This window comes from Anomalospiza imberbis, chromosome 10, assembly GCF_031753505.1.
Source record: "Anomalospiza imberbis isolate Cuckoo-Finch-1a 21T00152 chromosome 10, ASM3175350v1, whole genome shotgun sequence".
In the NCBI taxonomy this organism is placed as follows: Eukaryota; Metazoa; Chordata; class Aves; order Passeriformes; family Viduidae; genus Anomalospiza; species Anomalospiza imberbis.
The window spans coordinates 9,652,600-9,677,573 of NC_089690.1; the positions used below are offsets into that span (position 1 = coordinate 9,652,600).

General features: G+C 53.1%; 2 protein-coding genes and 3 non-coding genes across 5 annotated transcripts; 4 read left to right on the top strand and 1 right to left on the bottom strand.

The window, feature by feature from the left end:
* Window positions 1–944: 944 nt before the first annotated feature.
* NCL (nucleolin) lies at window positions 945–8,387 on the top strand. Its single transcript, XM_068200556.1, has 15 exons — window positions 945–1,157; window positions 1,778–1,885; window positions 2,477–2,753; window positions 3,085–3,237; window positions 3,608–3,793; window positions 4,000–4,083; window positions 4,340–4,475; window positions 4,716–4,852; window positions 5,184–5,310; window positions 5,526–5,671; window positions 6,004–6,127; window positions 6,229–6,383; window positions 6,871–6,997; window positions 7,447–7,667; window positions 7,904–8,387. The coding sequence occupies exons 1-15, from the start codon at window positions 1,140–1,142 to the stop codon at window positions 7,981–7,983; spliced, it is 2,079 nt and encodes a 692-aa protein (XP_068056657.1). The 5' UTR covers window positions 945–1,139; the 3' UTR covers window positions 7,984–8,387.
* Window positions 4,193–4,262, top strand: LOC137480297 (small nucleolar RNA SNORD82). The gene has a single exon (XR_011002792.1). It is a non-coding gene; the product is annotated as a small nucleolar RNA SNORD82 (small nucleolar RNA).
* Window positions 6,490–6,566, top strand: LOC137480298 (small nucleolar RNA SNORD20). The gene has a single exon (XR_011002793.1). It is a non-coding gene; the product is annotated as a small nucleolar RNA SNORD20 (small nucleolar RNA).
* LOC137480295 (small nucleolar RNA SNORA75) lies at window positions 7,182–7,322 on the top strand. The gene has a single exon (XR_011002790.1). It is a non-coding gene; the product is annotated as a small nucleolar RNA SNORA75 (small nucleolar RNA).
* A 3,904-nt stretch (window positions 8,388–12,291) lies between the features above and the next one.
* B3GNT7 (UDP-GlcNAc:betaGal beta-1,3-N-acetylglucosaminyltransferase 7) lies at window positions 12,292–18,275 on the bottom strand. Its single transcript, XM_068200557.1, has 2 exons — window positions 18,126–18,275; window positions 12,292–13,744 (listed from the first exon to the last, which is right to left on the bottom strand). The coding sequence occupies exons 1-2, from the start codon at window positions 18,134–18,136 to the stop codon at window positions 12,544–12,546; spliced, it is 1,212 nt and encodes a 403-aa protein (XP_068056658.1). The 5' UTR covers window positions 18,137–18,275; the 3' UTR covers window positions 12,292–12,543.
* Window positions 18,276–24,974: the final 6,699 nt, after the last annotated feature.

Genomic DNA, 24,974 nt, shown 5'->3' on the forward strand with positions numbered 1-24,974 from the left:
GGAGGTAAGGCAGTGGGGAAACCCCAGCAATGGAGGCCGCTGCGTCACTTAGGGACAAGGCAGCACCCAGCCCTGCCAGCAGAGTGACAAGTGAAACAGGGGTACCGATTCTGCCCTGGGGTCATTTCTACCCCAACTTTATAGCCACTGGGGAAAAATCCCACAGGGAGAAAGGCGGTGTCTTCTTGCACTGACTGAATTCAAAAGCATCCATCAGGCAAGCACTGGCTTATTTTTTTCTTTCATTTTGGGCCTTTTCTCCCAGCTGAAGCAGTGGAGGCTGGCAGCGGCAGAGTGCTCCTGTGCCAACCGCAACCTCAGCAGCAGCAGCAGCAGCACACTGACCGGCTCCTTCGGATGCGATTTCAAGCTGCCCAGGGGTGCTTAGTGCCTCCCGAGGGTCGGGGAGGGCATGCGGGGCCAGGCGGAAGTGGGTGGCAGAGACAGCGCAGGGGAGAACCCAGTCCCAAAGCGGAAGGCAAAAGCGTGTTCGGGCAGAGTTGCACGCCGGGCGCCGAGCTGCCGCCGGGCCGGCCGGGGCAGCCGTGACTGCCGGGGAACGGCAGCGTCTCTCCCGGCGCCGGGACCCCCGGCCGGACCCCGGGGACCCCCGGGACCCCCGGCCGGCCCCACCACGTGGCCGCCGCCCGCAACGTGCTCTGCCTCGGCCCGGCCACGCCGCCCAATCAGCGCGCAGGCGCCGAGCTGCCGCCGTCCCATTGGTTGAGGCCGAGTCGTCCCGGGCGGGCGGGCGGCGCGTCCCCCCGCGCTCGGCCCCCGCCGCACGGCCCCGGGGCTGTAACGCGCCCTCCGGTTGGCCGATCGCGGAGCGCCGGCGATTGGCGGGGCGGCTCGAGGGGCGGGGGCTGCGATTGGCCGGGCGGCGGGGCGCGCGCGGCGATTGGCCGGGGCGGGGGCGGTGGGGGCGCGGCCTGGCGCGGGGCTAGCAAAGGGGGCGGAAGGGGCGCGCGCTCGCTCTTTCGTGTCAGTGCCCGGCCCGGCCGCCCGCGCGTCCCCGCAGCTCCCGCCGCCCGCCTGCGGCCCGATCCCCCCAGCGCCGCCGCCCCCGCCGGACGCGCCCGCCCCGCTCCCGACACAGCTCGGCCGCCGCCCCTGCGCCGCCAGGCACCGCCGCCATCATGGTGAAGATTACCAAGGTGAAGGGAGTGGGGGGCGCAGCCGCCGGGCGGGAAGCGAGCGAGCGCCGCCATGATGGGGCGGGCGGGTGCGGATGGCGGCGTATCGGGCAGGGAGCCGGGCCGCCTTCTCGGCGCCGCGCGCTCGGGCCGCGCGGTGCCTCCAGGCCCGCTCTCCAGAGCCGTGAAGATGGCGGCGAGGGGAGGGGCCGCGGGCCCGGAGGCAGCGGATCCGAGCTCCCCCCCCTTGTCCCGCTGTGCTCCGCGGGCCGGCGGCGGGCGGGGGCGCGGGGCGGGAGGGGAGCGGGCGGCGGGCGGGCGGCGGGGTGGGGGTCTGCGCGTGAGGGACGCGGGTGGGCCCCGCGCGCGGGATGGGGGGGGCGGGGCTACGTCACGGCGCGGCCACGTGGGGCGCGGGGACAGCGAGCACGTGGGAGCGCGCGGAGCCCCCGGGAAGGGCCCGCGCCCCCGGGAAGGGCCCGCGCCCCCGGGCGCCACCCCGCAGCCCCCGGGCGGCCCCCTGAGCGCCGCCGGGGCCGGAGGGCGGCCACGTGGTGGGGACAATCGCCCGCCGGAGCGAGCGCTCGCAGGCAGCCCGGGCGAGCACGGCAGCTAAACGTGCTGCTCTCACTCTCTTTCAGACCCCGAAGAATCAGATCAAACAGAAAAAAACGGCTCCTCCCCCGAAAAAGTTCGAGGAAAGTGAGGAAGAGGAGTCCTCTGACCTAGAGGAAAGCAGCGGAGAAGAGGTGATTGATCTAGAGATGGAGTCAAAAGGATGCACGTGTTACAGAAGCGTCCTGAGGGTTGTGGGTTACACTGTAATAGGGGTTTAATCAACAGTCGGTGTTCCTCACTAAACAGTGGCTAAAGAATAAACTGGATTTTGTAAGACTAAAGCAGCATGGGGAAAAATAGCTCAACTACTAAGTCTGTGTTTCCAGGCTTTTGGAAGTGCTGCTGGCGTCTTGAAGCTGTACTAAAGCTGATAAGCAAATGGGTACCTAATTACCGTCGTAATGAGCAGTATGACGTTTGTCCACGAGTGGTTAATGTACAAGTGTAAAAATTCCAAGATATAGAATGCTAATAGACATCATTGGTCTTGGTTCAGGACCAGGGATTTTAGAGGTGCTTTGATAAGCACCTCATAAGTAGGCTTCTGAAAGCATGAAAAAGCTGAGTTTGAGCTTTATTTATTCATCTGGGTGGGCATTTGAGGTGACTTTACAGAAACTGTCAGAAGGGTATTCTTTAGATTTCAGTTGCTGTATGTTTGATAGTGAAGTAACGGTAGGTTAAACAGGCCAGCATGAATCTTACACTAATGTGTTTTTCAGATGATCCCCCAGAAGAAACCACAAAAAGTTGCTGTTACCCCAGCCAAGAAGGCTGCAACTCCTGCAAAAAAAGTTGCTACTCCTGCAAAAAAGGCAGTTACACCGGCAAAGAAGGTTGTGGCTACTCCACAGCCGAAAAAGGCTGTTACTCCAACTCCTAAAAAGGCTGCTGCCCTAACCAAAGGAGCAAAAAATGGAAAGAATGCCAAGAAGGAGGAGAGTGAAGAAGATGAAGATGATGACGAAGATGATGATGAGGAGGATGAAGAAGATTCTGGTAAGTTACTTTTGAAATCGGCATTGACTAAAGGTGGTTCAGTCAAGTCATTAAATATGAGTACCTTTGGAATTGAAATATTTGTATCATGTAATACCTGGGGGAGAGTTCATTGATTAAAGAGGGGTTATGAAGGAGAGGTGGGCAATGGGTGACGTTTGGAGGAGAGCTTGTGCTGCAGCTGCCTTACACATGGCCTGTAAAACATCTCCTAGTTTCTTGATTGCTCTTTCCTGATTTTTTTGACAAATATTGGGAAGCTCTAAGCACTTTTTACCTATACCACTCATCTGCTGAACCTTAGTAGTGAAGACTTGTACTGTTGGTGCAGATGAGGAAGAGGAACCACCAATGCCTGTGAAGCCTGCAGCCAAAAAGCCTGCAGCAGTACCAGCCAAAAAGCCTGCAGCTGTGCCAGCAAAGCAGGAATCAGAGGAGGATGAGGATGAAGAAGACGATGAGGAGGATGATGAAGAAGAGGATGGTATAAGATGTTTATTATTAAACACTTACAGGGACCTGGGGGAGGGAGGTAACTTAAAGGATAATGGGGGCGATGCATTGTGTGCTCGGCTGGTTGTTAGCTGGTTGATGTTGTTCACGGTTGTTAATTTCCCTATTGTCAGTAAAACTTCTTGCTGTTAGTGAACAGGTTTTGGGGTTTTTTTTTAAAGCAGTAAAACACAAGGGAGAGAGACAACTTTTGTAAAAATTAGTGTATTAAACTTTTTTTCCTGAGAACATAAATATTTTAGGAGGCATGAGGAACATTTTGCTTAACAGCATTTTGTTTTCTTAGTTTCAAAATATGCTTAATGTGGAACTGTTTGAATACTGTGCTCATCTTGTTTCAGAGTCTGAAGATGAAGCCATGGACACAGCCCCTGTTCCAGTGAAGAAAACCACTCCAGCCAAGGCTGCACCAGTGAAAGCCAAGGCAGCAGAATCTGAAGATGAGGAAGATGAGGAGGATGATGATGAGGATGACGATGAAGAGGAGGAGGATGAAGAGGATGCCGAAGAGGAAAGTGAAGATGAAAGTGAGTTTAAGTGTTTTTGAGACTCTTTAATAACAGGTTTGGTGCCCGAGCAGAAATGTGGTACAGTGGCCTTTTGTACTGAGGAGCAGCTTCTGAGTAACAGGAGAGTATCTTGTGTATGAATGGTGTAAGGATTCATGGTCCTGTGTTGATTCAATTTAGGAAAAGTTCTGTATTTTTCAGTGTTGTTTTGTTTTCTGGCACAGAACCTGTCAAGGAAACACCTGGAAAGAGGAAGAAAGAAATGGCCAATAAAAGTGCACCAGAGCCCAAGAAAAAGAAGATGGATGGTAAGTGGTGTGGGATCCTCAGATGATGCTGGTTTAATGGACTGTGATTGAACTCTGTTGCATGAGGAATGTAACTGTAAAGTCCAGGATGTCAGGGGTGGGGTTTCCCAGCACAAATGATGATTATAAGGGACTTAATACTGAAATATGATGTCACGTTTGAGCAAAACCTGATGTGCTAAAGCTGTCTGGACTCTGGCTCCCAGTTATAAAAGCTGCCTTAAAAAACCCCACTTCATTATTTTTTCATTTAAAGGGCCCACATCAGCTTTCACTCTGTTTGTTGGAAATTTGGTCTGCACCAAGGAGTTTGAGGAGCTGAAGACTGGCCTCAGAGAGTTCTTTGGGAAGAAGAATATTGAAGTTTTAGATGTCAGAATCGGTGTTTCCAGGTGAGTTCATCAGTAGAATTTTGCTGCTCATATCTTTTATTTGGCACTAATTTGTTCAGAGGGGTCCAAGTTGTGCTGGTGCCGGTTCCCCTCAAGATGCTGGGGTGGTCTCTTGGTAGAGATGAGGGTTTAACTTTGCCTAGACCTTGAGCAGCCAGGACCTCTGGTGTTCGGTTAATGTTTGTGGTCTGTGCTGCCAGAGATGGGTCAGCTGAGACCTCAAGCATGCTGTTCTTTCAGGCGGTTCGGCTATGTGGACTTCTCATCTGCTGAGGATTTGGAGAAAGCTCTCCAGATGAATGGAAAGAAGTTAATGGGTTTGGAAGTCAAACTGGAAAAAGCAAAGAGCAAGGAAACTATGAAAGAAAACAAGAAAGGTAAGACACAATTAAGAATTTCTAAAATGCTTACTTACAGATATACAAGTTCAGACTGGAGTATCTGCACACTTGATCCCAAGAAATAGTGCATAATGGGAGGACTGAGGAAGAAATGTGTTTCTTTCTGAAACTTAGGGACCTGGTTTTTGCACTTGGTGTCCTTAAGAGAAGTACATTATTTTCATTAACTTTGTTACAGTTGCTTTTGCAGCTTCTGAAAATGTGCTAGGTGTTAATTTCTGCTGAATCACCTTGCTAAGTCATACTGAACTGGCAGTGTAGACGAGGGATTTTTAGCAGGTAACCTGAAAGTAACTTGTCTTTGCAGAGAGAGATGCCAGAACACTGTTTTTGAAGAACCTGCCGTACCGCATAACCGAGGATGACATCAGGGAGGTGTTTGAAAATGCCTCGGAAATCCGGATAGTGATGAACAAGGACGGGAGCAGCAAAGGGTCTGTAGCTGAGAGGACTGTTGTGTGTTTGCTGTTCCTTTAGCTCTTGGCATATTCTGATAAGCTTACATGTCCTTTGGCTACCCTAAGAAACCTGCTTCATTAGTTGTCCTACTTTTTGCAGCATTTCTCTTTTACATCTTTTCCCCCCTCATTCACAAACTTTGTTGTTCCTGGAAGGAAGCGTTTGCTTATGGTTCTTTTCTGTGCTGTAGGATGGCCTATGTTGAATTTAAAACAGAAGCTGAGGCAGACAAAGCTCTGGAGGAGAAGCAGGGCACAGAAATTGAGGGTCGTGCTGTGGTCATTGACTTCACTGGTGAGAAGAGCCAGCAAGAACATCAGAAAGAACATCAGAAAGGTACTTTCCATACTGATAACATGCATACAGATGACATTCAGGATTCATTTCCACTTGCTTCAGAACTTCCTGAGGGTATGGCAACTAAGATACCAGAGTTTTTGCCTGACTTGTGCTCTGCATCCTTTGCACTTTATGTCCCTACTGCATGTTCCAGACAAGGGGCAGCTGGTCTTGGTGATTAAAACAGGGTTGGATTTGGCTTTGTGCGTCACCTTGAGGCGAGGAAAGGGCAGCAAGTATTCTTGCCCCTCGGCAGAGTCTGGTAGCTAGAGGACAAGAGCTCTCCTTCTCCAAGTCTGCACTTTAACAGCACTGACTTTTCCCCATAGGAGAGTCGAAGACCCTAATTGTCAACAACCTCTCATATGCTGCTACAGAAGAGACTCTCCAAGAAGTGTTTAAGAAAGCTTCTTCCATCAAGGTGCCACAGAACAACCAGGGCAGGCCTAAAGGGTAGGTGGTGCCTTTCATTTGACCCCCAGGCTGGCATTGCAACTGACTTGCCTCCAGGTATCCCTTGTTCCCAGGCTGACTGGAATCTTCTCTCCACACAGGTATGCATTTGTAGATTTTGCCACAGCTGAGGATGCCAGAGAAGCATTGAATTCCTTTAACAACACAGAGATTGAAGGCAGAACAATCAGACTGGAATTCAGTTCACCATCCTGGCAGAAAGGGAGCACGAACGCACGAGGAGGAGGGTTCAGTCGTAAGTGTTTCATGTTAGATCTCCAGCTGTGGCAGGAGGGCACCATCCAGGCAAATCTGGGGCTGCTTCAAAAAAAAAAAAAAACAAACATCATAAGCAAGTGTGCTGGATATGATGATTGATTATCTGAAATGCTGATGAAACTGTTGTCAAATTCCTCTAGATAGTCAAGTGCTGATCCAGCAGTGTCTGTATGGGTAGTTATTATCATTGTTAATAAAGTGCAAGCATCTATTTTTAAAAAGGGAGTGGGGCACATTTAATTTGGCCGTATCCAGTTGGCTGATGGAAATCCTTTGATGTCAGGCTCTAACTGCAGTCCTGAAAAAGTTTCCATGGACTTCAGGTTGAGCTGTTCCTTGAAAACAACCCCTTTATCCCTGAGAGCTGTTCTGGGAGCTAGTAGTGCAAGCTGGATGTGATATTATGAAGCTGAAAGTTTCCTTGCTCAGGCTGAATGACTTTTGAATGTGCTCCCTTTTCACAGAACAAAGCAAAACATTGTTTGTCAGAGGCCTTTCTGAGGACACCACAGAGGAGACATTAAGAGAATCATTTGAAGGCTCAATAAGTGCAAGAATAGTCACGGACAGAGACACTGGATCATCTAAAGGGTGGGTTAAACATCACCTGGGCTAGGTTCAGGTGCTACAGAGCACCTCACTTTAGCTGACCTCTGCAGTGCAGGGTGTTTCTCGCACTCATGTGATGGTTCTGTGAAACTGGTAAATAGGGGTGGGAGCAGAGAACACACACCTTGGGTCCACTGGTGGAGGGCAGCACGTGCTCCCTTCTCACCTCTTCTCAATGAGCTCCTTCCTGCCAACAAATATCCGTGGCAGCTGATGGATTCGCACGAGAAGAAAATTAACTGTACAGTACTGGCAAATTCACAGTGGGGCTCCATCGATTGTGATTAGCCACTGCTGTCCTACAAGTGACACATCCTGTGGGATGCAGAAGTGCTGGTGTTGATTCCAGAAGGGTTTCTGTCAGGAACCTATAGGTGGTGCTGCAGTTCACGAACTGTGACTGACTGTTGCTCTTGTAACCCGTTTCCTAGGTTTGGGTTTGTGGACTTCAGCTCTCCAGAAGATGCCAAAGCAGCTAAAGAAGCCATGGAAGATGGAGAGATAGATGGAAACAAAGTGACCCTTGATTTTGCCAAGCCAAAGGGTGACTTTCAGCGTGGCGGTGGATTTGGTGGTCGTGGTGGCAGAGGAGGCGGCCGAGGAGGAAGAGGTGGATTTGGTGGCAGAGGTGGTGGCAGAGGTGGATTTGGAGGTAAGAGGAAGCTAATGCTGCTGTTTGGAGGGGGTGTGCTCCAAAATGAACCCAAGCCATTCTTGGGGTTACAGTGTCGAGCTACCAGAGACCATTCTGTATGTGCTAGGATGGGTTGGGAAGGGCAGTGGTATAGATACACCACTGCAATATATTTGTGTGCATGTATATATATATAATATATATATCAAATACTATAGTGGTAACTCTGCTTTTTGCAATAATTTCCTTTCTAGGTAGAGGAGGTGGCTTCCGAGGAGGCAGAGGAGGAGGTGGAGATCACAAGCCACAAGGGAAGAAGATCAAGTTTGAATAAACTTCCCCTTTCCTTTCCCTTTTCCTGCTCTCCAAACTATCTGAAAGGACTCCAGGGGTTTTTATTCTCCTTTGATCTTGGCGGAGCCTTCAGAGGACATTCCAAGAAGCGAAGCAGTACTGTGAGCCACTTGGAAGATAACATTTTCATTTCAAGGAAGAGAGAGCAAGCCATTTTGACTGCTTGCCTGTTCAAATGAACTTCTTAAAACAAAGAGTGATAGATGTGGGAATTTACCCCTTGTCTGTGAGTTGTCTTGAATTTATAATGTTTTACCCAAGTACAAATTTTTTTTTCCTATAAACTTCTGTAGCATTTTTGCTGTAAAAATGCAGAATGTTTTATCATTTGTGCTTTAGCACCCTGTCTTGGACAGATTAAAGGACCTAAACTGGTTCGTGTTACTTCTGTGCCACTAAATGAAGCCAGGCTGTGAGAAACAGGCTGTCTGGAGCCTTCCCTCTTTGGGTTAAGGCCATTGGTATCACAGCAGCAGCTTCTGTCCTACTCTGTTCAGCCTGTGTCAGCTCCCAGCAGTGTATGTGTGCTGTGTTAGCAGGAAGTAGGGGAAAAGAATGTGATGGCCAAGGTAAGCTCTGTAACCACAACCTTTTTTTTAAACTGAAGATGCTGTGATGGTGCTTGCTAGACAATTGCTTTTCTACTTTCTTTTTAAACAAAGTAAATCAGATCTTGTACTAAGGCCCTGCAGTTAAGTTGCTCTCTCCTACAGGTGTTTTCTCTTGTGCTTCATTCCAAATTGTCTCCTCTTGCCCCCGAGTGTGAAGCGAATACATAAACAGGACTTTGGGCTAAGTGGCCGCCTGTTTGTAACCAAACTCAGGCCTGCTGTCCTTCTTCACACGAGGCACCAGCCGGCCAGGGGATGAAGAGCCTCAGTCCCGTGGCAGTGGTCACTGGCAGGTTTTTCTAGCCAGGCCCAGGGCGCTGCTCTGCAGTGGCAGCTGTTGGAATACATGGTTTTCCAGAGTGATGGGTGCAGGAAACAGGCACAGAAAGCGGGGCTGTGTAGCTGAGCCTTCCTGGGCACAGGGTCCCTTGGTGCCGTCTACCCCTGCCCTGGCACTGGCCTGTGCCAGCGGCCTCCGGCCGTGGTCAGGCTGTTCCGCCCTCCTGGCACATGGCCCCTGCTGGGACCTGCCCTGCCGAGCCGCTGGGGCCGTTTCTCCCTGGCTTCCCAGCATCGAGCCTTGCCAAAGGCTGTTCCGTGTGGCTGGGACTCAACCGGTGGTGTCCGGGGTCCCTTCGGGAGGAGAGCCCCGGGGAGCGTGTGCCGTGCGCCGTGTGCCGTGCGCCGTGTGCCGTGCGCCGTGTGCCGTGCGCCGTGTGCCGTGTGCCGTGTGCCATCGCCCCTCGCCGTCGGCCATTTTGGAGCCGCGCGCGCCCCGGCGGCAAGTGGGGCCGGGCGCGGCCGCCAGGGGGCAGCACCCGCCCGCGCTCCGCCGCCGTGCCTCCAGCCTGAGGGCGCTCGGGGGAGCCGCGGCCGGACCCGCTTCCGCTGCGGCACAGGGGCCCTGCTGCCGCTGCCGCTGCCGGACACGGCGCCGTGCGACAGCGGGGGTCACACTGGAGAGGCGATGGGCAGGAGTATCCGTGAGTGCACCCACTGAGCACTCGTGTCTTGTCCGTGCGTATGAAATTTCTGGGGCCCTGGGGAAGCCAGCCCCAGTCACAGGTGGCCCAGCCTGTCAAATACAGAATGTCCTGGTCCCGTTTGCTGACCTCTTTGCTCCCCAGCGCCGGGAGTGTCTGAGCCGAGTGCCAGCCCGGGAAACAGCCCCTTGGTGCCCAAATGCCAGGGTGAGACCTACGGGTTCACCTGTGGCTTTCCTCCTCCGGCCCAGCCAGGTTGGAGCCTCATGACCAGGGGCTGTGTTACCCCATGCTGCTGCTCTGGCTGTGGAAGTGAGCAAGGTCCTGCAGTGGGGACGTAACAGGGACAGGAGGTGCCCATCTCCTTCTGCACAAGGAGAGAGTGCTCAACAAAACCAGTGAGTTTCCAGCCCTGCTGAGGTGGCTTTTGCCACAGAGGTTGACATGAGAAGCTCCTCCCTGCAGGGTGCCAGGAGGATCTGAAGTTTAGTTTGAGATGAAGGTGGAGGAGTGCATGAAAGAGAGAGAATACCCACCAGCCTGGTTACCATGCCAGGCTCCACAAGAAAGCTGTGCCAAACTGGAACAGGTCAGCTACAGTCCCCAGATGCCCATTCCAAGGAGTTTGTTTTGTCACTGTAGCACATTGCCAGGCTTTGTTCCCAGCAGAAACTCGCCAGTAATGACACGAGGTGAAGGCTTGTAGGATTTTTTTCTTCTTCTTTTGACCTTTATTTAGAAACTAGAATAGTCACCAAACTCTACAAGGTTTCTCTGTACAGGTCCCACCAGGTGAAAAACAACACGGAGAGATGTCTGCACACAGCTCTGGCTCACCATACACATTGCTACAGAGAGCAAGAGCTGACCCTGCATCCAGGATAAATGTACAGCCTAAAGTACTGTACCTGACATAAATTATGGAGGTATCAATTTGGAAAGTGTTTCTGAACTCTCTCCTGTTGGAAGGAGGGAGGGGAGGGTAAAAGGAAAGAGTTGTGTGCTGCCTAAGCCCAGTGGGTACCAAAAATGCTCTCAGGATTCTGCCCTGCTCTTCCAGGGACCTGGTGCATTGTACATCCAGTTTCACAGTATTGCCACCAGCTGAGCCCTGAGCAGCACTGACTCTTCCTCTTCCTTCTCTTCAAATCTGCATCTCATCTGAGCAGGGCCATTTTAAGAGTGGTGTGGCTTGGCGTGTGGGTGCCCTTTTTGACTGGTTTATGCTCTTTTTTAGTTTGTTTTCTAACCTGGGAAATGTACTTGGAGTAAATGAAACAGGCCTGTTTCCAAAACGCATTAAGAAAATAAGAGAAAGGGGGGAAACAAAAAAAAAAAGGCACGCAGAGGGGGACCTTTGAGGTAGTAAAATTTTTCTCCTTTCAGTGTCTGGCACCAGAGAGGGAGAGGGAGTAAAGGCATCTGTGTCCATGTTTCGCTGTGCATGGTCAGGGCCATGGATGTGGCTGTGTGTGTGTCCACCCGCTGCAGGGATATCTGGGCATGCCAGCCCTACACACAGGGACATCTGTGCGTGTAGAGCCTGTGCCTGGGAGCACGTGTGTGAGCATGTGTGGCTTTGCACATTCCTGTGGCCTTCGCTCATGCCTGCAGTCAGTGGCTGGAGAGCATCCGTGGCCCTTGTGTGGCCACATGTCTCTCTGTTGGGTGGTTTCCACCAAAGCAGCCAGCCCAGGGCTCCCCTCGAGAGCTTGTGGCCCTTGCAGCCCAAAGAAAAAAGGCCATGTCTTGTGACACCATTCCCTGTCATGCTCCTGCATCTCAGCTTGTAGAATAAATACCGCAACAACCCTGAGAGGAGCAGACGTGTGAAACACCAGCTTGCCTTCACTTTGTCTCCTTGGACTCTGCTTCTCATGCCAGAGCAGGACCAATGTCTCCAACCTACCCTGGAGCATCGCAGTTGCTGACAAAGCAGGGCTGAACCCGAAGCAGCCACACACAGAGCCTTTGGGGCTGTTGTCCCCCTGCAAGGCAAAGCCGTGAAGGCAGTTGTGCAGCACGGAGAGGGTCTCCCCACAGCACCCCCTGGGATGCCCAGGAAGTAGAGTCCCTGAAGTGACAAATCCCTGGGGGACTCTAAGGGGGGCCACCAGTTTTCTCCACCTCTTCTGTGGCCACAGGCAAGGGCAGCTGGCCTAGTCTCTTTCCTGCCAAGGAGAACAAATCCCTGAGGAATTTCAGCTGGGTGCATTCCTCTGAGGACACATGCAGTAAGGCTGCAGAGGGGCTGGGGAGCCAGGCACAGCACAGGGGTGCTGGGAGCCACAATTGCCTGGGACCCTCTAACAGGGACAAGGACCCCAGTTCCCCACCTGCCAGGCTCAAATGCTAATGGGGACTAAGGGCTGTTGAGGGCCAGCCTCGGAGAAGAGCCCCTTTCCCCAGCTGCATATGGGGACACAGAGGACTTTGGTGAGGGTGAACCAAAGTTGTATGGAGGAGAAATTTGAGATAAGAAATAAAATCCCATGAGTTTTGAGTCAGGAGGGGCCGATGCACTTGTAATTGGCTGAACACCCTTGGAGCAGCTTCCCTGGATAGCCAGACCCTGAACATCTCCCAAAAATGCCAGTGCTACATCCCTCCCTGCCTCCCTCCACTCCTCCACTCATCATGCTGCTATGGAGGAGGTACCGAAAGCAGAGCACAAACCTCTTTGCCCTCTCTCCATTTTGTGCTAGACTTGTCATGTTTTGTTGGTTTTTTTCTCTTTTTCAGCAACCCCCAACCCAGCTGGAGATACGTGAACCACAGTACAGTACAGGAACAAACCCTGCCCATGAGTGCAGTGTCTCTGCCCTCCTCACCCCGGAGGGCAGTGCCCCTGAAGGATTTGTGTGCCACCAGCGGAGGCTCACCCCACCCCAGAGCAGGGATCAGTTGTCCCAGCTCCTGCAGTCCCAGCTCTCCAGAGAGACTGAGCTAAAGGACATTGAGTTTTCTTGAACATGTCAAGTTACTGTGGACCAAATCCCACATTTGGAGTAACTCTGGAGGCAGCAGTTTATGAACCACCAACATACTCCGGTAAAAACACGGCTCCTTGTTCATCTTGCTGTTCTTGTTTTTCACAATGCCAAAAGTTTTGAAGCCCTCGTGCCCAACAGGTGACACTTTAAGGATCTCCAAGCACATCCCTAGGAAGACGTCATCGATGGGGTACAGCTCCAGTGTCTCTGAGGCCTTATGCAGCCTCTTGGCCAGGGCTCCATCCATGATGAAGCCCCCACCCCCTGCATAGGGTGGGTAGATGTTTTTGTTGTAGAGGGCACTGGGGATGTAGTACTTGTTCTCTTTCTTACGGATTGGCCTGGCCCTGTAGAGGACATCCCCCACAAAGAGGTCCTCTCCCTCCTTCTTGTCCTCCAGGAACTCCAGGATGTTGCTGGGACTCACAAACACATCATCATCGCCTTTGAAGATGAAGCGGACGTTGTCACAGTAGATGTCGACCCACTTCAGGAAATGGACCTCTTTGAGGGTGAGGTTGAAGAAGCTGTCCAGGAAATCCCACTGCAAGATGTCCCCATAGATGTGGTTCTCATAATCTAGCAGTTTCTGGTGGTTGGCTCTCTCCTCCTCCTTGGAGGCAGTGCCCAGCAAGAACAGAGTCCTGATCCTCTTGCCCTCCACCTCCTTCTCTTGGCCCCAGGTTCTCCGGATGGCCTCACGGCGGTCGTGCTGCGTGATGATGGACTTGACCACAATGAGCAGGTAGACATCCCCGCTGCACTTCTCTGGGTGGTTGATCAGCATGGGGAAGTAGCGGCAGTGCCGATAGAGCAGGAACTGCTGGAAGTTGGGCTCCAGCCCTTTGAACCAATCCACCTTGCTGAAGTTCTGGTTGGCTGAGCAGTTGGTAGTGGTGACATCCCAGGATTTTGTTTGCTTTGCTGTCACGCTCTCCTCCTTCACAGGAGCTTTCTCCTTCTTGGTCTTCCAGAAAGTGCTGCTGATGGAGAAGGTGTTGTCTCTCTTCTGTGATTTCAAGGGCTCTGAAGGGGGTAGTTCTTTCTGCTGCTGGCCCTGCATGAACTGGTTTGGGGCCATTCCACGCTGTAGCACCGTCACTGTAATGACCAGCAAGAAGGAGAGACAAACTGTTTTGTAGATGGTCTTCTTCCTAAAAGGAAGAGACAAGGGGTTAAGGAGAAGAATATACAGGCTTAAAGAGGCTTGTCTGCAAAACCACTTCCTTGAGAGGTCATGGGATGCTCATAATCTGTGTTCCATCAACTTTTGAGGAGGAGAAACCTTGTGGGAAGAGCTGCAGGACACCTCAATGCATACTCTTGCCAGCTTCATCCTTCTTGTGGGGTGGCTCTGGGGCCACACTTAACTGTAGGGACAGGCACAAGCTATGTGGGGGTGGTTGCAGTGTCATCTGGTAACCCCAGTGCTAAGATCAGGGAAGGGTTGACAGGAAAGATGAAAATGGGCTGAGAGAGAGAAGTCAGGGTGAGAGTTTCAGTAAGGCAGCTGTTTCAGAAGAAAGTACCAAGGGAAACTGCTGTTTCAGCCATCTGAAAATTGTAGTTTAGGACAAGAGCAGGAGGGAATTATCTTTTCCACAGAAGCCTTAGCTCCAGGACAGACATACTGTCCATGGCCTAGACTGGCATCACAGGTTACAGACCACTGAGAAACCAGAGCTGGGAAGACCACAAGAGTCAACATGAAACTAGCATTGCTGTTTCATTTCAAAATGGCACATCAGGACAAAAAAGGAAAGCCATTTGAGTGAAATTTCATGGTTCAGTGGGAAAAAGACATCCCTAAACCTACAACCACCTTGGGAACCAGTATTTTGGGGGACACTCCTGGGTGTTTTGGCAGCTCTTGGGTCCCGTTGCTTCCTTTGTGGTGATGAGAAGCAGCGGATACAGGGCAGATTGGGTGGGCAGATTTTCCCAGTCTGGGACAAACCAGGTGTCTGCATGTCCAGGGTGTGGAGGGCATGAGTAAATCAAACCCAGTTCTTCTTTGGACCATCCTGCTGCTCTCCTCTGCTGCAGACCTAAAGCCCTGGGAAGCTGCTGGCTCATGGGACAAACCCTGGATGGAGTTCATGGGGAGCTTGAGCAGGACCCTTCTGAGTCCTTGGGACTTCAGGAAGGCTGCACTTGGAGATTATTGATGCACAATTCCTCCCCAGCTTGCTTTTCCACTCAGCTAAAGGTGGGTTTCTCATCTCACTGCCACAGAGGAGGGGAACTGCCCTCTCTGCCCAGCTGCACAATGTAGCTCCTGAACACTCATCTTCCCTCCACAGCTTGCACATCTGCACCAACTTCCTCCTGCCTCAGTCCTGCGTGTTCCAGCCACCTTGGGCCATCTCCCTGTGCAGATGAGCACTGGGTATGGGAGAATGGCAGTTGAGCTCCTTGTCTCCACTCCCAACAGCTTCCCAAGGGCAGCCCCATCTCTGCTCTGACACAAAGCGTTTGGACCCCTTTTTCCTGCCACTGGGTTGTGGAGCTGATGGAGACAGGTGTGGCGCTGGTCTTGGGATGCCCCTGTACCTGTCCTCTTCATGTAAAAAGCATATCCCAGCCTGGGTGACACCCACTGGGATAGCCCTCAGCCCCCTGCTCCTGTCCGAGCCAGAAAAATCCAGAAGCATGTCTAGCAGGCAGATGGCACCTTCACTTCAGGACAATCCAGAGAAGGAGCTTGGGGCTGAAATCTGAAACATTTAACCCAAGTATTTTTCAGATATATAAAACCCTGCCAAAAGCCATGAAACTCTCCTAGACCTGGGGACTGGATTGTGATCAGGACCATCGTGAAGCTGGGGGAGTTCTGGGCCTCAGGCTGCACCAAAACACCTGCTTGGTGGGATACCCTATAGGTCATCAAACTCCTCAGGGCAGGAGACAACACTGTGCTAAGGGATTCCACTCATCCTGAAAAGCAGCAATCCCAGATGGGAACCAGGAGCTTTCAGGAGCTCCTGTCTCTGGCTTTGCTCTGAAGCACAAAGAACTTTTGAGCTCGACGTTGTCGTGGGAAAACTCTGATCACTAGTGTGGACTGTAGGAGCGTGGAAATAAGTAATTAAGGATAAATGGATAGATATTCCTCATCCGGTTTTGTATGTGGCCACTCATCTGAGACTGATGAGGGAGCAGTTCTGATTAGATCTCACCATTCCCTTAACCCTCTCCAGCCCTGCCTGCACAGCCTTGAGCTTATTCTTGCAAACCCTTCAGTTCTAATACAACTTTACTCCAAGTACAGCCAAGCAATGTTTAAAACCTCTCATCCATACCCGGCACTGCTGCAGAAATAACCCCTGTCAGCCCTGTATCGAAATTTCATTTGTATCAAACCCATCCCATCCTGTCCTGTCCCACCACATTTTTACACTCCCCACCACCCAAGAACAACAAGCGATAAAATACTCAGCCTGAAGGATGGCCAAAGGTTCCCCAGAAGCCAAAGGGCAGGGAATTACTGATATAAATGTCAACAACTTGCATAGGTAGGGCTGTCACTTACTGGCACAGATGGTCCCAGCCTTGGCAGACCCTGCCTAACAGTGCATGGGTGCACTGACCCCCATTACTCTCCTTGGGACAGAAGGTTCTGACCCAGGGCTGAGAGGACAACTCCAGCTTTTATTAAGAGGTGGAGCGTCAAGTGGCCTGGGTATGTTTATAGGTGAGGTGTTGCACAACAGCACAGAAACTTATTCCTCCTTCCTTCAGTGGACCCTGTTTCCCAGTTCTCACCAATGCAACTCCTGCTTTGTTACAAGAACCTATTTGGGATTTTTCCTACTGGTCTGACTACAAACCATGGGGTCCCACCAGGTCCAGCAGAAACCAGGAGACCCACAGCCACCTCTGCCCTGCAGAAACCCTGTCCCTGCACTGCCAAGAAAGCAGCAGGGACTGGAAGGACCCTGAGCCAAAACCACAGGCAATTCCCATATCAAACCAAGGATTCGGGGGACAAAAGAGCGACAGTTGTTTGTGCATCTTTTCGAGTCATGAATCTTTCTACTCTGTGGTCTCCTCAGCTGGGAAGTACTTCAGGTACCGGTGAAAAAGTATCTCCTTCTTTCTGGGGATGCATTGGCAAGGGAGGTGCTTAGGGTTTGTTGCCATTGCAGAGAAGTCACCCTGCCAAGCCCCAGGACCCTTTTTTGGGGCACAGCCCCCAGCCACTTCCCATAGTGTCCCCAGGAGTTGGGGACACCCAGCACTGTAGAGTCCAAGGGTGGCACCCACTGGGTGGGGGGGGGGGGCTGCCATCAGTGCCAGTCAGGTCTGTCTGCCCCAACTGCTGGGGTTGGTGCCATCAAGAGAGCTTTGAAAAGGTCTTAACACGCTCCTCTCCTCTTCCCTTTTATCCACCAAGGAAACTTCAAAAGTCTCCTTGTGAGGTGGCTGCGCCACCAGACAGTTAAACATAAACTCCAAATTAGAGGTGGGCAGTATCCCTTTCAGGTGTTGATGCTCGAGGGCAGATGAGGCACTGGGAGACAGGGGCTCTCTATCCCTATCCCATCCTCTTTGGATTCACGTGAAAACCTCTTTGATCAGTCAGCGCTATTTATGTGATAGGGGCTTTTGCTGGCCCCTCAATTAGACCCAGTCATGGGAGGCACCACCAGTATAGAGTCCTGTCTGTTGGCAGTGCCAAGGATTTGGTGAGGGGATCTCATAAAGGGACAGATGCTGGGCAGAAAGAACCCAAATGTCCCCAGAAGTAGCCTGTGCAATGGCTGGATGCAATCACCAAGTGGGGCCGCAGCTCGCCGTGGGGGTGGCCGGGGACACGTCCCCTCCTCATAAAAGCCGTCTGGTTTAAATACAAGGCCATAAAAACCCGCTACTGGGGAAAGGACAAGAGCCGAACCCCTGGGTATCGCCCCCGGCGAGGGCATCTGCCCCCAAGCTGGCGCTGCCGTGGGACGGGACCCCACCGGGCAGGGCTGGAGGCCCTGCTGTCCCCAGCACCTCCACGCCAGCTTTTTTTCAGGGAAAAGCTTGGAAAGGCATCCCCATGGACTGGGGGGCACCAACCGGCCGCCCCTGCCCGTTGTCCCCATCCTGCCTCCCGCCGGGCCGGACCTCCGGTGCCCCGGGATGAAGAGACATTTGTGTCGGGAGCGAACCCCCAGAGAGCCTTCTCCGGGGTACCGCGGCCAGCGAGACCCGGCCTGGGAGCCCCGCAGAGCCGCGGCGGCGCGAGGGTCGCTCCTGGGATGGGGACAGACGGACAGGGGACAAATGACAAACTCCGTCCTTAGTCGCTTCCGCATGCCCACCGTCCCCACCAGAGCTGCCCTTCCCCGGCCAGCCACCCGCGGGGCGACTCTCGAGAGGGAGCCGGTGCGGAGGGGTCCTGGCAGTCCCCCGGCTCCGGGCAGGACGCAGCGTCGGGACGGCAGCGCCGGGCAGCGGGAACGGAGGACACGGGACGGCGGAGGCAGGGATACCGGGACTTGGTGCGGGAGCGGGGCTCGGGCTCCGCGCTTCCCGGAGATCACTCACCACTGGAACATGCTGGGAGAGGGACGGGGCGGCCGCTCCGCTGCTGGCCGGGCTGCCCGCGGTCCGGGCGCTTCTCTCTGCACTCTTCCTCCTCCTCCTCCTCCTTTCTTCTTCTTCTTCTTTTTTTTTTTCCCCCTACTTTTCCTCTTTTCCCTCCCCTCTCTCTCCGAGGTGGAGCCTAGAGATGGATGGCAGAGCAGGTAGGTTAACTCTTGCCCTGCCCCTCTGTCCCGTCCCCCCGCCCGCCCCAGCAGACAGACACCTCCCCAGTGCTCCCAGTGGCGAGGAGTTTAAGGGTGACACCCCACACGTCCCCCTGAGGACCCTCCCCGCTGCTGATGGCACACTCACCAGGATCTGGGAACTCGGGGGCGTCCTAGTCTGGCTTCTCGTGTACTGTGGTACTGTGACCTCTCTGGGGTGCATTAGCTCTGCCCCACAGTCTTTAATGTGCCTTCCTGAGACCCACCCTTCTCCCACGACCCACATCTCACTCAGGGTCCACACCATGTCAAGGACCAATACTCTGCCCCGGACTCCAGTCTCACCCAGGCATCCATGCTCTGCCCAGGACTCACACATTTCCTGGGATCCACAGCACACCTGGGGGTGTAGGGAGTTGACAGGGAGTTGCTGCAGAAGGAAGGTGCCTGCTCAGCATGTTGGGACCTCTCATGGGTTAAATTTCAAATAGCATCACAGCCAGGTGAGGGGTCCTTTCAAACTGTTCCTTCAGCCCTGGTTCGGATGCAGTTTCACCAGCATTCCTGCTACAGCCTGTATCAACATGGGACATCCCATTGCCCATTAAGAGACAGATTAAAGACCTTCCTCTCCTTTTAAATGTAACATTTCTGTTGCAGGTGTTTTTCAGCCATAAAAATCAGTCCTTGTAATATCTTCCTTTTTTGTCACCCTCCCAATCCCACCAGCTGCTCATGTCTGCCATGAAGCCAGGCTGGGAAGCCTGCAGGAAATTTGCAATATTTCCTTTCCTGTCCAGCAGAGATATCCCAGTCCCTTTCTGAACAGTTCCTCTGCATTTTTCATGATGAGGGTCAGGGTCTCCTATAGCTCTCACAACCCCCTGGACACATTGAGCTTCTCATGGGAAAGGCTCTTCTTTCAAAGACTGGACATGTAGAGGGACCCACACAACCTCTGCTACTCAAACAGCACCAAGAAAACTCCACATCCAGCTCACTCTAGGGAGGAAGATTGCATTGCTTTCTCCAGATCTGTTTCTCTCTCCTTATCTCAGCTTATCGCTTTCCCAGGTGCCCTGCAGCTCTGTGTCCTGGGACCTGTGAAAGCTCCCCAGGAAACATTGCCCGAACGGGCAGCACCAGCTCTACAGCATCCCATGTCCTTATCATCACCAAAAGTCCATAGATACCTTCCTGATTCCTTTTTATCCTGTTCCCAGTGCCTATAGGAAAGTTTGTATTTGCTGCACTCATGGCCCCAAGAAAATCATGGCCATGAGATTCACTGAGCATCAGCTTGACCCGAACAGGCTGTGAGAAGGACCCACCTCATCCCTGCAGCACAAGGGATGGTTAGGTGCATGCCAGCCCGTGTCTGGGAATTCACCCCACCCTGCAAAGAGGGGCTCACAGTGGAGGAGGACCCCACTGGAGAATGGCCCTTGCACAAACAGGCTCAAGGGATGTGAACAGGAAAGCCCTGAGAGCGCAACAACCATTTCATCCCTGCAATTTGCCCTGGGACCATGATGGGGACAGGGATGGCAACATCCACTCATGGGGAGCTGCAGTAAATCCCAAACCACAGCCCCGGGGTGACTGCTGCCATTCCAGGGCACCCAGCAGGTGTGGCCGTGTGGCAGTCTCACGGGGCTCTGTGGATGCCCCAGCACCAGCACATCCAGCCGGCAGGAGCAGGGCTGGCCTGGTGCAGCTGAGGGCTGTGCTGCTCCGGCGTGGAAGCGGCACTGCTGCAGGGTGAGGAGGGCTCCTGGCAGCCTGGGGCAGGGAGCTGTGCCAGCCCTGCTCCCAGCGTCCCGCCTCTCCAACGGCTGCTTCCGTGCAGGAAAGCTCTAGGGCCATGAGCATAGGACTTCCCGGATGATTCCATGCTGCTGTGCAGGGTTTTGGCTCAAATAACCCCCTACCTCCCCCTGTGTGGGAAAAAGATGCACATCCCACAGCATGAGAGCACTGCAGGCCTGGGGTGTGAGGGCTGCACAAAACTTTACCTCTGATAATCGCTAAAGGCTCAAATCCTGTCTGCTCTGGGGGTTCTGATGCCGGGGATAAACGCAGTCCTGGGCATCCCTGGCACCACCAGTTCCTGTTTCAAGAATGAACCTGGAAATGAAGCAGAATTGTTTATGATTTTTTTTCATCATTACTTCGAAAAGTTTAGGATAAAACCAAGTTTTCAGCTCTTCAGATTCACCCTGGGAAAGCAGAAAAACAGCAGGAAGAACAAAATCCAACTGAAAACATGTTTCTTTTAAAAAGTCTTACTCCACACACATTCCCTTTGCCTCTTTCCAGCACCCAGCAAGAACAGGTTTCACATGAGCAGCCACAACCACTCTGCTGAGAATGAAACATGAAAAAAAGAAACCTGAATATTTTTATTCACCCCAGCAGACTCTGCCAGCAGCATATCCCTGCCATTCCTGCCAAGCCCTGCCTTCAGCAAAGCAGCTGAATCTGTAGCCTTGCCCCTCCTTCTCTGCAGCAACCATCACCTGTATTTCTTAGGTCTGAGCCATTAGACTGAAATTTGGAGACACCAGGTGCCTTTTTGGCACTGTGGGCAGAGCTGCAGATTTCTGGATAAGTGCTCTGGGGTGGCAGGTGCTGCTTGAGCATGGAAAAGCCAAGTTCCTCTGCCTTGCACAACACCAGTGATATTTGAGGAGTGCCAGGCCACTGCAGCCCTGGGAGAGCTGGCAGGGCACCTGTGAGGAACAGCATTTGGACACGCTGTCGTTGCATTGGACAGGGATGTAGAGGGGAAGGCAATGCATGGATCTTCCTGGGTGACACCTCAGTGACAGCCAGATGACACCAGCTCCTGCTGGCAGCAGCCATCTCCACATCTGTGGCTCCTGTGATGCATTTGGAGAGAGCCAGTCCCAGGGCCACATGCTCACCCCCCACCCAAGCACTATCCCAATTGGTGGCACTGCTGGAGATGGGGAGGAGCAACCTGTGGGGACAACAAAGCTTTGGAGCTGGCATCAAACGGGGCTCCAGGATGTTGTCTGGGTTAAGGGAAAGGATGAGGACGGGGGTGATGCCCAAGTGGCTCATTTAAATGTTCTCAAAGCTAACCACAATGCTTTTTTTGTTTCCAGAATCCTTTTAATTTCAAAGTGGACCTGAACTAAAATGTTTTATTAAAAAAAAAAAAAAAAAAAAAAAAAAAAACAGTACAAAGAAATATGTGAGCTTTTTTAATGAAGTTTATGTAATCCCAGAAGACTGGCTAGTGGCAGATTGACCTAGCCAGTGTTTTCCCACTGATGGTTTGGAATTTGTTTCACTGGGGAAAGCTGCACTGGTTTCTTTGATATGGGTTTTTTTTTTTTTTTTTTTTTTTTTTTTTGGTGTATGTGTGAGTGTTGTTTTCTGATTTATTTTCATTCCAGCAAATTATACATACACAGAAAAAACTCTCACTGCTTCTTCCAGGAACTCTCACACCTCCTGACCACTTGTGCCAGCACTGTGGTCCCTGGGCTGGGTTTCCCACACAAGCCAAGGTCCCGTTGCCCTGCGGAGACACACAAACCAGCCCTCTCCTCCCCAAACCTCTGAGTGCCTGGAGCAGGACCAAGGGCTCAGCCTGACCCAAGATCAGCTGCACAGGGTGATCACACTTTTAGGTTTTTCTCTGCTAAACCGCTCACCTGTGGTGTACCCTGGAGCAGAGAGGGAGGTCAAGGCTGCAATTAGTTTGGCTGAGCCAGACTCGCACCACATCAAGACTTTGCACACACTCAGGAGCAAACATCCTGGATGTGATAGGACAGGGAATGTTTCTTTCTCCTTCCATGTTTGTTTTCTAAGCACCTTTCATGATGCTGTGGTAAAGAGCAACCCTGTGAGACTCGCCCATCACTGTGGCTCTCACGTGGGATACTGGGAGCTGTGAGCGGGACCGGCTCTGCCTTCGTTCCAGGGAAGGTTCCCCAGGCAGTTGGGATTAATTATTTACCTGATTTATTGCTGCGTCTTGGAAGGTGGAGCAGACGTCACGGACTGACCAGTCTGACGTGGGACCCCGGGAAAGACATCCACCCCCACAAAAAGCTCCCTCTTCTTGCCCATGCTAACAGGGCCATAAACCAGACCCCAGGTGGGGTGAGTTGTTTTACTCATTAACCCCAGTGCCCCGTGGCTGTTTCCATCCCAGCACCTGTGCTAGAGCGGGACCATGCTGGCACCCAGGATGTAGGAGGAGGTTTTCTGCCTTCCCACAGCCAGCTGCTCCATCCCACTCCATTGGCCTCGGCATTTCACACACTGAAACACTGGGGGCTGCCGAAACACCTTGAGCCACAGCTGAAAGCCACACCCTCTGTCCTGCCAGGAATCAAACACTCTGAGATTTGCATGATTTCTTCCAAAATAGGGGAGGAGTGTAAGTTGCTTTGCAGGGTAATGGCTGGGCCAGCCCCCGTTGCTCCGGGGTCCCCAAGCTGCTGTTGCCCTTTGCAGACCCAGCGGTGGGATGCAGCTGGGGCTGGCAGGGAAGGTCTCTCCTGGTCATTGTGCCAGGAACCACAGGAGCAGGGCAGGAGGAAGCACTCTGCAAACCTGGGTGAGCAAATCCCAGGTCCAGACCCACCCAAGGATTTCTGTCCTTGGGCTTCCCCTTCCTCATTTTCCCCATTGAAAAGGCCCCCTCCAACCTCATGGCTGCTGCCAGTGAGGATGCTGCCTTCTCTTCCCATGGGATTTAAACCCCTGGGACACCTGGGTGTCCTGGGGAGCCCTGTGTGGCTGTGCTGTTGCTTTAAAGCAGCAGCTGGATCCAGCTGTGACTGCGAGTAACCCTCACCACAGCCTTGCCCAGCCTTTTATGCATTTTCCAGTGGTTCCAGAGGCACTTGGCGGCAGCACGCAGGGGAAACCGGACCCACTGGCTGCTGGCAAGCAGAACAGGAGGGGAAAGGGAAAACATTTCCCTTCCCAGAGGAGCAGGGGGAGCCCAGTGCTGCAGCTTCGGCAGCGGGCACAGGGGGCAGGCTCTGGGGCGTGATGCAAACAGCCTGAGGCTGGGCACAGTGAACCACAGGCCCTGGCTTGTCTCTCCCAGCTCAGTGTGCCCCAGCGAGAGGTGCTGACCACAGCATGCCTCAGTTTCCCTTGTGCAGAAAGCCCCAGGGTCTGGGTTTTTCCTGATAACCTATGGTAGGATGGCATCCAAGCACTGAAAGAAACAAGCCCATGAGGACATATGATGGGGGACGTGAATGTGGGGTTTGAGGTGGGAGACGCTCTCATGCTGCCCAAACCCAGAAAGGAAGGAAGATGGGGTGCTTGGCCATGGGAAGGGAAAGACCTGTCCTGGTGCTGAAGAACGGTCATTTCCATCCTGGACCCTCCAAAGAAGTGGAGAAGAGGAAATCAGGAGTGTTAGGAAAGCAATGTAATGCCAGCAGTGAAATCAGGAGCCCTGCCTGTAGAGATGCTCCTGCCCATCGCAGGGACCATGGGCCTGTCCTGCCCAGCCCTTGCCACCCTGACTGTTCTGCCATGACAGCTACAGGCACAGCCTGAAGGTAAAGCCCTGGCTGGGCATCATCCCAAGGAGCCACTCTCCCAGCTCCATTCTGGGAAGAGCTGAGCTCCAGGTGCCAGCACAACCCTGGGAAGCTGTGCTGCCTGGGGACTGGCATGGGCCCAGAAGCCATGAGCTGCAAGGAGACGTGTTTTCCGTTGGGCAGGAGAGCACTCGCGACGTCTCTCATGAGTCAGATGGAAAGGACGGCTCAGGAGTCACCTGAGCCCGGCGGCTGCCTGCCCACGGCCCCTCTCCAGCCCAAGTGGAAAAACATACAGCCCCATACATGCCTGCTGAGACCCTGAGCTCTGGCCGAGCCCCCTCCTAGGCTGGCAGATGCAGAAATGCTCACATTAGTCTTTTTTGGCCAAATTGGTTTAGGAGAGAGGCAGAGACAACTCAGACGTCCCTGGCTCTGTGGCTCTGCTCAGCATTAATCATCACTCTGCTGCTGCTCGGCGCCAAAACCTGGGCTCTGCTACAGCCACTGGTGGATCTGTCTCCAGCAAGAGACGGAGAGAGGGAGAAGGAGGGCATGTGGAGTGCAGACTTCCCCTCTTTGGCGGGGGCTACTGGACTGAAGCCATGGCAAAGCTCCCTGCATGCGCACAGAGGGAGGGCAGCACCCACAGTGCCACCCCTGGGCAGGCACGCTCCGGGCACAGGGGATGACCCTTGCATGGGCACCGCTCCCCAGCCCAGCTCAGGGAGCTGATGGGAGAGGTGACAACAGCAATTTGCTAGCCTGGGAGTAGCTGAGACATAAGAGAGCCCTCTGGAGAGGAGAAGAGAGTCGGCACACCCAGACGCATTCCTGAGGTTTGGTTTCCATGGTGGGATGTTCACCCGACAGTGAAGTCATTCTATGCTGTGAGCTGAGATGGCCAGTGAGTTAATGCATGGATCCAGCTCCTTCCCTGATTCACAGCAGGCGCAGCCACAGCCCCTGCCATCCACTGGGCTTACGACTCTCACGTGGCTCTGGCATTTCCAGTGTCTTGGTGCAGGGAGGCTCCAGACACCGCTGCTGGATTGATCCCTGCCTCACCATGGGAAACCAGCTCCTCCTCAGGGTGGAGG